At 39.1% G+C, this 12,598-nt stretch overlaps 1 protein-coding gene and 1 long non-coding RNA gene across 2 annotated transcripts; both read left to right on the top strand.

Annotated features, from left to right (window-relative positions):
• The first annotated feature begins 891 nt into the window (after positions 1-891).
• Positions 892-1,878, top strand: LOC140798520 (probable E3 ubiquitin-protein ligase RHC1A). Its single transcript, XM_073152376.1, has 3 exons — positions 892-1,405; positions 1,639-1,734; positions 1,835-1,878. The coding sequence occupies exons 1-3, from the start codon at positions 892-894 to the stop codon at positions 1,876-1,878; spliced, it is 654 nt and encodes a 217-aa protein (XP_073008477.1).
• Positions 1,879-2,454: 576 nt separating this feature from the next.
• Positions 2,455-11,122, top strand: LOC140799394 (uncharacterized). Its single transcript, XR_012110991.1, has 2 exons — positions 2,455-3,057; positions 10,786-11,122. It is a non-coding gene; the product is annotated as an uncharacterized lncRNA (long non-coding RNA).
• Positions 11,123-12,598: the final 1,476 nt, after the last annotated feature.

Genomic DNA, 12,598 nt, shown 5'->3' with positions numbered 1-12,598 from the left:
GGCAACTTTTCCTCAGATTTGCAAGGATAGTATGTCATTGGACATAGGTTTGAAACTAGAGCAGATATGGATTAGATAGTAGCAAACTCATATCATTATCTGCTTTTATTTTCTGAAAGATTCTGGATGCAGATCCTAAATGCACGGTGGACTTTTTAATCATATTAAATAAGGACTAAGGATATGGAGAGGATATCTGACACATTCACATATGCTTTGTACACCACTATCTAAAACTGATACTTCTCTGATATATAGCCATCAAGAAGATATGTTATGGAATAGAATTAAAGATTATAAAATTATGAAAAATTATATATTTGTATGCTATAACATTATCATTCACATGATTTCATGTATATAAATGTGTGGAGATAAGGATCTATATTCGAATGAAGTACTACAGCTAATATCTGTATCTAGATTAGACTATCGAGCATGGCGGCTGGAGTGGACGGGTATTATCCAAGGCATGCCTAATTGGGTGTCAGTTCTGTGGAACTTTTAATTCTAAATCACAAAGGGAACAAATATAAAGTCCTTCCTACTCAATGCTTTAAAGTGTATTTTTTGCAATTGTTTGTTCCTTTAATTTTCTTTATTCTGTATGTATGACTTTCCATTTTTGTTCCTTTCTAATCGATTTATGTGAGATATATCAATTTGGATGATGTTCCTTTTCCTTTTGATGTTTTATTCTTGAACCACATCTATTAATTTTGTCTGTGTACCATTTTAACATTAAGAATCAAGATGTCTTATTCATATTATCCAGATACAGTGATCAACTGGTTGTTGATTGGTTTAGAGTACATATACCTTCTAATTCTTTTGATGCTCATTATGCATTTATATCGCTGAATTCCAGGTTGGTCAAAGTAGTAAACAAGGATGTCAGGAAGCAGACATGAGTTTGATGTCCATGGTACACCTTATAGGGTCTCAGTTTCAGAGGAGGAAGTTAGAACTATTCCACCACTGATGCTTGGTGGTCCTTATTTTCATAGGAGTGACAGCGGAGGTCTTAATGGTCATTTTGTAAGTTCTGACATAGGAGCCGACTCTGCAAGTTCAGGACTGGATGATCTATTTGAACAGCTTAGACTGCGACCTGCTTCATGGTCAGCAATTGATGCTATGTCGACAGTGAAGATCGACCACATGCATCTTCATGGTGATTCCCATTGTCCAGTTTGTAAAGACAGGTTTGAGTTGGGATCTGAAGCATGGGAAACGCCATGCAAGCATTTATATCACGCTGCTTGCCTTGTTCCTTGGTTGATGCGGCACAATTCTTGCCCAGTTTGTCGCCATGAGTTGCCATCACAGAGATCTGGTAGTAATACCAGTAGGCGCTCAAATAGTCAACAACCAAGTGCAGGCCACCAGGACCAGGCAAGTGCAGGTACTGATCGTCTCATCGATGTGCTAAGTAGAGTAAGTCAAAGAATGCTAATCCAACCGTCTCCCCTGCTTTTATACATTTCAAACCCTAGATTCAATCCTCACAAGTATGAGGCAGCAGGAAGCCGTTCTGCTTCCTTTCATGAAGATCTCAACCAGATGCATTATTCTGGATGGCCATTCGATTATTAAGATCCAGTTTCTAGCTATCTGTTAAATATTTCCATTCTATAGGTGACAAAGAATTTGTCTTAGGCTTTGTCATTCGCAACTCATGTGGGACGATCAGCAACTTGTCTTCAGTGAAACGTAGTTTGTTCCTTTCAACTGGTATCTATTTGGTTAGAACCATTATTTTTCATGAAAGCTGACAAACGTTGTTCTAAGTAATGTTCTCCTATGAAATTAAATTTCTTTTTTGTTTCTGTAGTGGTATATGTAGTTGTTCTTGAGAGTTGGAGATTATTCTCGTAATTCCTTTTCTTTAGAAAATCTTTGAATTGGTTTTCAGTGCAGGTTGACTCTATATGGATCAGTCCATGTTTGAATACATCAATCGAGCTCTCTGTCTTTGGCAGTTAATGCTTGACTTAGTTTCCTTCCAGGTTGCAAGTCTACTGACAACTCTTTTAATATAAAAAAACATTTATGTTGGGTCATTCTATTTTCAAAAAGCACCCTGATTATGATGTTTTCTGTAATTTAATAAAGAAAGCGAGGATCTAATTAAAATTGTGACAAAAGACATGGGTTAAAGTGAAAGTAAATAAATAATGGAAGGTGGGAAATGAAAAATAGATTTTCTTTTATCCTTCAAGAACTTCTACAACGAAGGATCGTGGCTTCTAATTTCGATTTGATCCAGATTTATCGAGATTTTTCAACACAACCTTCTTTATTTATACCTATTTGGTCCCTATCAGAGCTCATGCACGTATTAAGCACACCACTTATCGGGAAACAAACGGTAACTTAGAGATCAATTTCTGCCCGTCTGATCCATGTGGGCCATACAAAACGTCAATAAAACCCGAGGCGGATGAGCGAAATGGGATTCAAACCTTCTTCTTCCATCGTGGCTTCCTCTCTCCGTGGTGGTCCGACGAGCCCGGGGCGATGAGGGTTTCATGGAAAGAATGGAATTCAGACCTTCTCCCTCTTCTTCCCCATCTCTCTCTCCCTCTCCCCGTGGTGGTCCGACGAGCCCGGGGCGATGAGGGTTTCTTGGAAAGAATGGAATTCAGACCTTCTCCCTCTTCTTTCCCATTTCTCTCTCTCTCTCTCTCTCTCTCTCTCTCTCTCTCTCTCCCCCCCGTGGTGGTCCGACGAGCCCGGGGCGATGAGGGTTTCTTGGAAAGGGCTCCTCAAGAAGGACTCGATCTTGAACCGCTTTGGGTTTGCGTCGCCCGGTCGACGATAAATCCAGAGGCGCGGTCGATCGGGAGTAAAGGAAGAGGGAAATCAAGAAAGATGGGGCAAGACAATACGGGTTTCTTGGAGTCCTAAGTACAGGGCTCTCAAGAAGAGCTTGAACTTGGACTTCTTTGGCTCGGGCCGCAAGATCGAGACCCGTGGGTGATGGGAAGGAGAAGAAGGGGGAGATCAAGAATGATGTCTTGAAGAGGAAATCCCAGCTCCAAGAGGGGTAATGAGGTAATGTTGGTTCTCTGATATCTCTTTAAGACTGCAAAGCGTGTGATGCATTCTTTCTTTATGGCTTTTCTACCGTTGGTTCTGCTGTTGTTCTTGTTTTCTTTGATTGCCATGTGATTGGGTATGATTTACGCTACGGATTGGCTGTTACCCTAGTAATATTTGCTGTTGTTGTTGGTGAGTGATTGGAACATCGTTTAGATGGGAGGAAGTTGACCTTCATTAGTTCATCCGTGTGGTATTCCTGAGCGAATTTTGATATCTTTTCTGGAATCTTCTTCCTTGTCCTCGAAATATTTATATTTCTACACTCCAAATCTTGAAGTTGGAATTCTGTATGCTAACTTTTTGCAATACCACAATATTCTGTCTTGTTGCATATCCTTCCTTAGGCACTTTGTCTTCCAAATAAGTAATCACAGATCATTGCTGTGCGTCATTCCCCTTCTAATGTTACATCCTTACATCATGTATACTAACTCCATTTCAAATCTCAACTAAGGTGGATTTTCTTAATAGTTTGTCTAGGAGTTGGGATAATAACTAGGATGATCAAGTGGAGAAATTTTCAGATTTATGGAATTACTTGATATGTGAGCTCCAAGTTAAAAGCATGGGGTTGAAAAGAAAAAAAAAGTCTTCCTCTACTAAGTTCTTTGTAGCCCATGACTTACAATTATTCTTATTTGATTTAGAGGTGATGATTGGTTGGGCTATGGCTTCTGATTCTATTAATAGAAAGGAAAATCAGACTGCAAAAACTACTGCTGAATTTTGAAATGAGAAAATTACTTGATAGTGATGAAATTTAGAGCCCTTCTGAAGTTCTCTTTCGATTTGTTTACAAGAATTGCCAAATATGTTGTGTATTAAGATGATAACCCTTACTTAGAATGCATTGCAAGGAGGACGATCAAGTGGAGCAATTTACGGACTTATGGATGTGGGTTCAAGTATGGGTGGAAATGAAATAAAATCTTCTCTACTAAGTCCTTCATAGCACATGACATATAATCATTGGATTTGATTCAGAGGAAATGGGATTGGTTGGAACTATTGACTTGTTACATATTGATGGGAGGGAAAATCAGACTGTAAAACCTATAGCTGAATTTTGGAAGTGAGAGAATTATTGGATGTGGTGAAATTTAGACTCCTTTTGAAGTTCTCGTTCAAGTTGTTTGATAAAAATTGTCAACTATGTTGTGTATAAGGATTATCACCCTTACACTAGATTGTAGCTGAATCTCCGAAGTAACAGGGGAGTATTAATTGAGTCTTCTTCTGCAGTAGGAGTTTCAAGTTTCCTAAAAGAGTAATATCAAGTACTATTTGAAATTTTGAATCCTACTTTTCCTAACAGGACTCCACATCAATTTCTTATTTGAATTCTTCAAAACCTGTAAAAGATATCAAGTGTAGCCTTGAAACCTTTCCTTCATCTTTTTCTTCTCAGCTGTATGACTCCCTCTCTTCCTCCTTTCTTTCAGCCAGGCATGTGCTCCTCTCTCATTCCTTCACTACCAATTCCTCTTCTCTCAACATCTATTCCTGTCCTGCTATTGATGATTGTCTATCTTATTCTACAATTATATCTCTGATCTCAAACTGCTGCCATAAGTTGCTGTTGCTATCTATGGCCACTGTGGCAGTTCACTGCTGCTGCTGTCCACCTTATTTTGTGCTCTGGATATTGCTACTTCTATTAGCCATATCACATACATCTGCTGTGCTAAGTTTAACAGTACTATTAACTATTGAGGAAGATTTGATCACTGGATAAAGGCTGCTTGATTTTGCTAAGTATAGATGAAGGGCGATATCCCCTTGTCCATGTATTAGGCCTCCCTTCATGATCTCTTAACTTATAAGAATTATTTGGATTTGATTTAGAGTTGATAATTTAATTAGGGGTATTGACTTCTGAATATACTGATGAAAGGAAAAACAGACTGACAAATTGTTTAATCTTCGAAGTGAGTGGATTACTGGATGATTGTGAAGAACCTGATATTTGTTGTAACAATGATGATTAAGGGGAGCAATTTCTAGATTTAGGGAAGAACCTGATATGTGAGTTCAAGTTTAAAATTATGGGTTGGAAAAGAAATAAAATCTTCTCTACTAAGTCTTTTGTAGCCTGTCAGCCTGTGACAGAATTATTGGGATTGATTTAGAATTTATGGACTGATTGGGGATATTGACTTCTGAGTAAGTTGATGGGAAGGAAAAGTCGATTGCAAAAACTACTGCTGAATAACAATTGCAGTTTATTTAGAGCCCTTTTGATTCTCTTTCAGTTTGTTGATAACAATTGCGAAATATATTGTGTATTAAGATGATAACCTTAGACTACATTGTAAGGATGATCAAGTGGAGCAATTTCTAGATTTACGGAAGAATCCAATATGTGAGTTCAAGTTTAAAAGTATGAATGAAATCTCTACAAGTCCTTCGTAGCCCATGACGTACAAGTATTAGGATTTGATTTAGAGGTGATGGTTCTACTGGGGCCATTGACGTCTTGTTATATGTTGATGGGAAGGAGAATCAGACTGCAAAAACTATACCTGAATATTGGAAGTGAGAGAATTATTGGATGTGGTGAAATATAGACCCTTTTGGAAGTTCTAAGAATTGCCAAATATGTTGTGTATTAAAATTATCACCCTAGCACTTGATTGCAGCTGAATCTCTGAAGTGACATGGGAGTACTAATTGAGTCTTCCTGTTAAGCTCGGTGTGAGTTTTGGCCCAAGGGAGGCAAGCTCGCTTGTTGCGATTGGAGCTGGGCTTGTGGCTGGATAGGTTAGCGCAGTGTAGATTGGCAGCGATCGGAAGTGATGGGGGTGTGCCTACCTCGGGTGAGCTGGGAGGAGTGGATCGAGCTGAGTTGGAGTGAAGAAGGATGAATGAGTTGGGAGTCAGGTAGAAAGGGATAAAAGTGAAAGAAGAGGGGGGTTTAGTCGATGGAGAGAGAAGGTGAGCTGCAGCTAGTGGTGGCCTCGTAAGGGGAGCCGCTAGCTGTGAGGTGAGATAGGGAAGGGAGAGAGAGGAGAGAGAGAGTGGGTAAATCTTCTTGGTTCAACCAAGGGGCTACCCTAGCATCATCCACTCTTTTCGAGTTCCAACCATGTTTGTATCCCATTCCCTCACCGTTCGGCCCATAGGCAAGGAGGGTTCCTCGAATCGGCTTGAGGAGGATGGCCTCACGACAGCCGTCCAAGGGAGAGTTGGCTGCAGTGGAAGGCTGTCGGCTGGTTCAGCTGCAGGTGCTCGAGGGAGGCCATGGGTAGGCCCTATGGCTTCCTTTGCCAACGATAACCCATGCAGATGCTGGCTTCGATGAGAACCCCTCTGGACTGAATGGAGTTGGCCGTAGGTCCGGAGGTCTTTCGGTTCCCCGACTTGACTCACCTTCCTCCAACTTGATGGGTGCTCAAGCGTGGTGTGCTCTCGTGCTAAGAGGCCAAGGAAGGAGGGGGTTGCAGATGTCCATGTTGCTGTTGCCGGAGGCAGCTGCTGTTCTTGCAGTCGGCATTGGTCATGAGGTTGGGTGCCGAGCACCAAGGCTCTTAAATCAGCCCTCTCTTGCAGGTCGAGCAATCTTTTAAGAAGCAGGGTTGCCAAAGATTCTGGTGGCAGAGCTCCTTCTGCCAGCGGTGTGCTCGGCACACTCGAGAAGGCCTCGGTCTCCAATAGCGCAACCGTGATGGTGGTGGTCGGGGGCTCCCCGTCCGCCAACGCCTCGGTAGTGGCCCGTTTGCTCGCCATCGCTCATGTGGTAGACATGACTGAGGAGGGAGTGCCTCTAATACCATTATTAAGCTCGGTGTGGGTTTTGGCTGAAGGGGGGCAATCTCGGTTGTTGCGATTGGAGCTCGGCTTGCGGCTAGATGGGTTAGCATGGTGAAGATTTGCAACGATCAAAAGCAATGGGGCTGCGCCTAGTTCAGGTGAGTTGGGAGGAGTGGATCGAGCTGAGATGGAGCAAAGAAGGGTGAGCTGGGGGTCAGGTAGAAGGGGATAGTGAGAGGAAGAGGGGGGGTTAGCCGATGGAGAGAGAGAGAGTGAGTTTCAGCTAGTGATGGCCTTGTAAGGGGCGCCGCTGGCTATGAGGTGAGATACGGAGAGATTGGGGAAATTAGGGTACTCTATTTTAGGGGTACTCTATTTCTTAGGGTGCTCACCACAACTCATTTATAGTGACTACTCTATTTTAGGTAACTTGCTCTTCAAGTGATCTTAGACTAGACTCAACTCAACTAGACCGACTTATTAAGTGAGTTTATGACCCGACTAGACTAACCATGACCCTGGGCTGGTTCATAACAATTTGGGACTGCATGTCAATTTCTTATTTGAAATCTTCAAAACCTATAAAAGATATCTAGCGGAAGCCTTGAAACCTTTTCTTCTCAGCTGTATGACTCACCCCTCTTACTCTTTTCTTTCAGCCCGGCATGTGCTACTCTCTCATTCATTCAACATCTATTCCTATCCTGCTTCTGATGCTTGTCCTTTTTTTCTACAATTATTTCTCTTATCTCAAACTGCTGCCATAAGTTGCTGTTGCTATCTTTGGCTGCTGTGGCAGTTCACTGTTGTTGTTGTCCACTTTATTTTGTGCTCTTACTGCTGCTGTTTCTATTAGTTATATCGCATACATCTCCTGCACTGATTTTTACAGTACTATTGAGGAACATTTGATCACCGGTGCAAGGCTACTTGATTTTACTAAGTATAGATGAAGGGTGAGGTCCCCTTGTCCATGTATTAGGCCTCCCTACATGATCTCTAAACTTACTAACCAATTTTTTACAGACTAAGTTGCTGTTTTTAAAGTTCATGCAGCTAAAAGTTGATTATTCGCCTCTTGTGATCAAGCCAATCTTTGTCTAGCATTTAGAGGTGATGAATTGATTGGGGCTATTGACTTTTGATTGAATTGATAGAAAGTAAACGTTAGACAGCAACCGAAGTAAAAAAGATGGGTGAACTTTAAAAGTGAGAGAATTACTTAGTAATGGTAAAATTTATACTCTTTTTGAAGTTCTTATTCAAGTTTGTCTAGGAGAATTGGGATAATTACTAGGATGATCAAGTGGAGTAATTTCGAGAGTTATGGAATTACTTGATATGTGAGTTCAAGTTTAATAATATGAGGGTTGAAAAGAAAGAAAGTCTTCTCCGCAAAGTACATTGTAGCCCATAACTTAGAATTATTTTGATTTGCTTAGAGGTGATGAATTGATTGGGGCTTTTGACTTTTGATTGAATTGATAGAAAAGAATAGCCAGACTACAATTGAAGTAAAAAAATATAGATTGAATTTTTAAAGTGAGAATTACTCAATGATGATAAAATTTAGACTCTTTTTGAAGTTCCATTTCAAGTTTATCTAGGTTCAAATGGAGCAATCTTCAAACTATTGAAATTACTTGATATGTGATTCCAATTTTAAGATTATGGGGTTGAAAAGAAATTAGAATTATTCAAATTTGATTTAAAGGTGATGGATTGTTTCAGGATATTGACTTTTATTTGTATTGATAGAAAGAAAAGTCAAGTAAACTGAAAAAAATATAGGTGAATCTTCAAAATGAGAGAAATACTTGATGGTGGTAAAGGTACGAATCTTTCAAGAATGTCTAGGAGAATTGGGATGGATAAAACTGAAAATAATATAGGTGAATCTTCAAAATGAGAGAAACACTTGATGGTGGTAAAGTTACGAATCTTTCAAGAATGTCTAGGAGAATTGGGATAATTGCTAGGATGATTAAGTGGAGCAATTTCCCATTTTATGAAATTACTTGATATATGAATTTGTCTAGGAGAATCGGGATAACTACTAGGATGATCAAATGGAATAATTTCCAGATTTATGGAATTACTTGATATGTGAGTTCAAGGTTAACAGTATGTAGTTGAAAAGAAATAAAGTTTTCTCCGGTAGCCCATGACATAGGATTATTCACATTGGATTTAGAGGTGATGAATTGATTGGGACTATTGACTTCTGATTGTATTGATAGAAAGGAAAAGTCAGACTGCAACTGAAAAGAAAAGTTATAGGTGAATTTTCAAATTGAGAAAATTACTTGATGGTGGTAAAATTTAGTCTCTTTTTGAAGTTCTCCTTCAAGTTGTTTGAATTCTCAAATATGCTGTTTATTAAGATGAGAATCTTTAGACTATGTTGTAACCAGGATGATCAGGCAGAGCAATTTCCATATTTATGGAGGAACTTGATATGGTAGTTCAAGTTTAAATGTTTGGGGTGGAAAAGAATTAAAATCCTCTTGCTAAACAATTTAAAGGAGCTTTCAGTGATCTAATTATACAGAATAATGGGGAATATAAGGATGCATTTGCAAAGCCTTTATCTGCACAAATATACAGAATCATTTATCTGAGAGGAAAGTTTAGCAGTGCACGGATGAGTTTCTGCTGCAATAAACTTGAGTCTTTCATTGCATACTCCTATGACCCTATGGCTAGTGAATCTCTTAATTTAATTTAGATATGCTTGATGAGATGCGATTGTTGAAGAATGAAGATATATGATATTGCTGAAATCTGTGGTGGTAGATACTATTTTGTCCCAAAACACTTTCCTGAGGCTTTTTAGAAGTAGATGGGAAATGATTTGGTGGGTAAGATGAGAAGATTATCTGGTACCGTTATCTTGTATAACTTTATTCTCTATTGAATTTAGACAGAGGCATAAAGCATTAAGGAATAATAGGGATTATCGGATTCACTATTTTGTAGCTCATTTTTTATCTGAATGGTTTATAAAGATTTTGGACTAGAAAAGTGTAGGTGCCTCTCGAATTGAATATTGGATGGAAAGAGCTGAGATTTATACCTCGACTAGAGACAAAACATTTGTAGAAGATGAAACAAGAGCCCTAATTGAATGCAAGGAGGATACTATTCTTTCTATGAGCTGATTCCAAGGATGGCTCTGTTGCTTATAAGGTACTCATTGGTGTTGGATGAAAATAATTTCTTATTTTGTAGGAAATATGTATCTAATGTTTTCTAAAGGAAGTCCAAGGCTATTGACAAAGCTTGGAAGAGATTTAGAGCTCTTATCTATCTAGACGAAAAAAGAACAAGAAAGTGGATTTTCAAAAAGAACAAGACCAGTCAACTGGTGTGAGCTCTTCCTCTGTACCCTTATTGTCTTGTCATATGCCTCTTCAAAATCTAATTAGGATAGCATCCTTGCTTTCTTCTTCTTTTTTCTTTTGGCAGTAAATATTAAATAATATGACTCATGCATCTCTTTTTTCTTCTGCTGATTTTATCATCTCCTGAATCTGATCATTATTGCCAATGTGTTCTGTATATTCCTTTCCTTTCATCACAATCCTCTCTTGTTAAATTTCCGCTCCACATGAGATATTCCTAAGCAATATTATTTTGGTTGTTCAGATCAACGAACTTCTGACTTCCACAGATTAATTCTAGCATTTTCTTTACCATCCTTTTAGAATTTTAGTCCAACTGTGATCAATATGAAGACTTCTTGTCTGTTCAAATTCCACTGTTTGGTAAACGGTTGTCCTACATGATCTGATCCTTACCATAAGTTGATTAGCCATTGAAAATGCATCTTATTACTGTAGCGATACAAAGTAGTATTTCTACTAGACAATTTTCAGGATGATTTACTTTTCTGACATTGCGTGAAAGAATTGAGATATATTTGAACAGAAAGTATGAGGTAGGAAATCATAGCGGGCTACAAGACAACTCGCAGAGAAAAGCTCCTAATGGAGCTCCACTAGTTACGGTGGAAGAGGTAATTGGGGTTGGTTCCATACTGCTAAGTAAGGTGGTGGTGATGATGATTTCTCCATGGGAAGAGAAAGGAAAATGTTGCTTTGCAAATGGTGATGAGTGGTTTTCTCCAGTGTTGGAATAGGCCAAAATTTAAAGAGGTGGTTGTATCATCTTTTTACAAAGTTCAAAAGATGAGATTGTTGAGAGAAAGAATTTCAATTGTAATCAGTTATTGTTAAAATTGGGATTCAATTCCTTCTGCTTTGAATGGTCGTACTGTGTCTTACAAAGTAGAAGGATAACAAGTTAATGATGAAGAAAATACTCAGAATATAAGGAGTTGGATTTAGTAGAGAATGAACCGAGGCAAAGTAGATAAAGTAGATGAAAAGAGGTGGGAGATGCATGGAAGAGGAGGAAACTAGCTGATAAAGAAAAAGGAGGTAATACTAACCAACTACTCTACTTAGTTACTTTTTTTCAACTCCAACTCTAAATAATTATTATAGATAAAATTATTTAGTAGCTTGGCAGTTTGGCTCAACAGCTTATTTGCTTGGAAGAGTAGCTCGGCAGTGTAACGGTTTAGAACAAGTCTTCGTGGTCTTTAATTCGGAGTAATTATACAGCGATGCATATCACTTAAAACTTAGACTAGACATCTTACTATATTGGCTAAAATTTTATGAAGCCTTAGTGCTTTTATATTATGGATGATTGCCTTTTGTTCTGTTCATTTTTACCTCATTGATTACATTCATATGATGCAAGAGGGAAAAGAGTATCAAATCAAAGCTCTGAAGAAGTTAATGGAATGATGAGAGAGATTAAGAAAGAAAATTTCTGAGAAGGCAAGGACAATGTGGTGAAGGATATTGAATAAGTCTAGCAATAAAGAAGGCAAGGACAATGTGGACGACGAATTCGACTTAACGAGAAATTGTCGTACTACAGAAAGATAAATCCACCAAAGAAACTCCAATTCTAAACTTGATTTTAATTTTCTATCCTGTTCGTGTTATGTAGAAGCTCTCAATTGTAGTGCAGATGCCACTTAAGTTTTTTTTAAGTAACCTTGTTTCCTGAGTTTGATCAGAGCAATAGTAACCAGATCCAAAACTCAGAAAGCTTTCTCACCAACATCATGATTAAGACGTCAGTCAAGATGCAAAGTAATAAGTATTTTACATGATCTGATAGAAGGCCACAGTCTGCCTTCTCAAAAGGCTTGGTGGGCCAGGCACCGAGAGAGCCGATTGTTGATGGAAGTTGCCTGGGCCCTGAGCCTTCAACCTCAACCTTATGGAGAAAAGTCACCTTACACATCTACTACTATTTGCGCCTTAAAAATGGTCATGTTCTGCCATGTGGAAGGGTAATCCCTCCATTCTTGGTATAGGGGGGATGGATTGGGAACAACTTTTTTGTGTGCCTTTCGAGCCTCCTCCTAGCGGAATGAATGCTCTTCTCTTAAGGTGGTCCTTTGTTTCCTCGCCATGGGCCTTCCTCCAATCCAGACAAGGTGTTCTGGAGGTATTCTTCCACCAACTCCTCTCTCCCTCCCATCCTCACAAGGCAGCAGCCACACTAAGAATTCCTCAGTGAGTTACGAGTTCATCTGATTTTGCTCCGACTCTTTTTCTTCTTCTCTCATTTGCTCTTTTTCCCAATAAACATAATTGGGCCTAAGTCGCTTTTCACGCTCAAAGAATTACACGTGCATTGGAGGAACAGACACACGTGG

Source organism: Typha latifolia, chromosome 12 (genome assembly GCF_019914945.1).
Source record: "Typha latifolia isolate L0001 chromosome 12, TyphaL0001v2, whole genome shotgun sequence".
In the NCBI taxonomy this organism is placed as follows: Eukaryota; Viridiplantae; Streptophyta; class Magnoliopsida; order Poales; family Typhaceae; genus Typha; species Typha latifolia.
This window is presented reverse-complemented; position numbering and strand designations above follow the sequence as displayed.

Excerpts from the sequence above, each read along its gene's own strand:
- LOC140798520 (XM_073152376.1), top strand. The coding sequence starts at position 892 with ATGTCAGGAAGCAGACATGAGTTTGATGTCCATGGTACACCTTATAGG. Across the intron at positions 1,406-1,638 it reads CCAGGACCAGGCAAGTGCAG|GTGACAAAGAATTTGTCTTA; the intron begins GTACTGATCGTC and ends TCCATTCTATAG. Across the intron at positions 1,735-1,834 it reads TAGTTTGTTCCTTTCAACTG|TGGTATATGTAGTTGTTCTT; the intron begins GTATCTATTTGG and ends TTGTTTCTGTAG.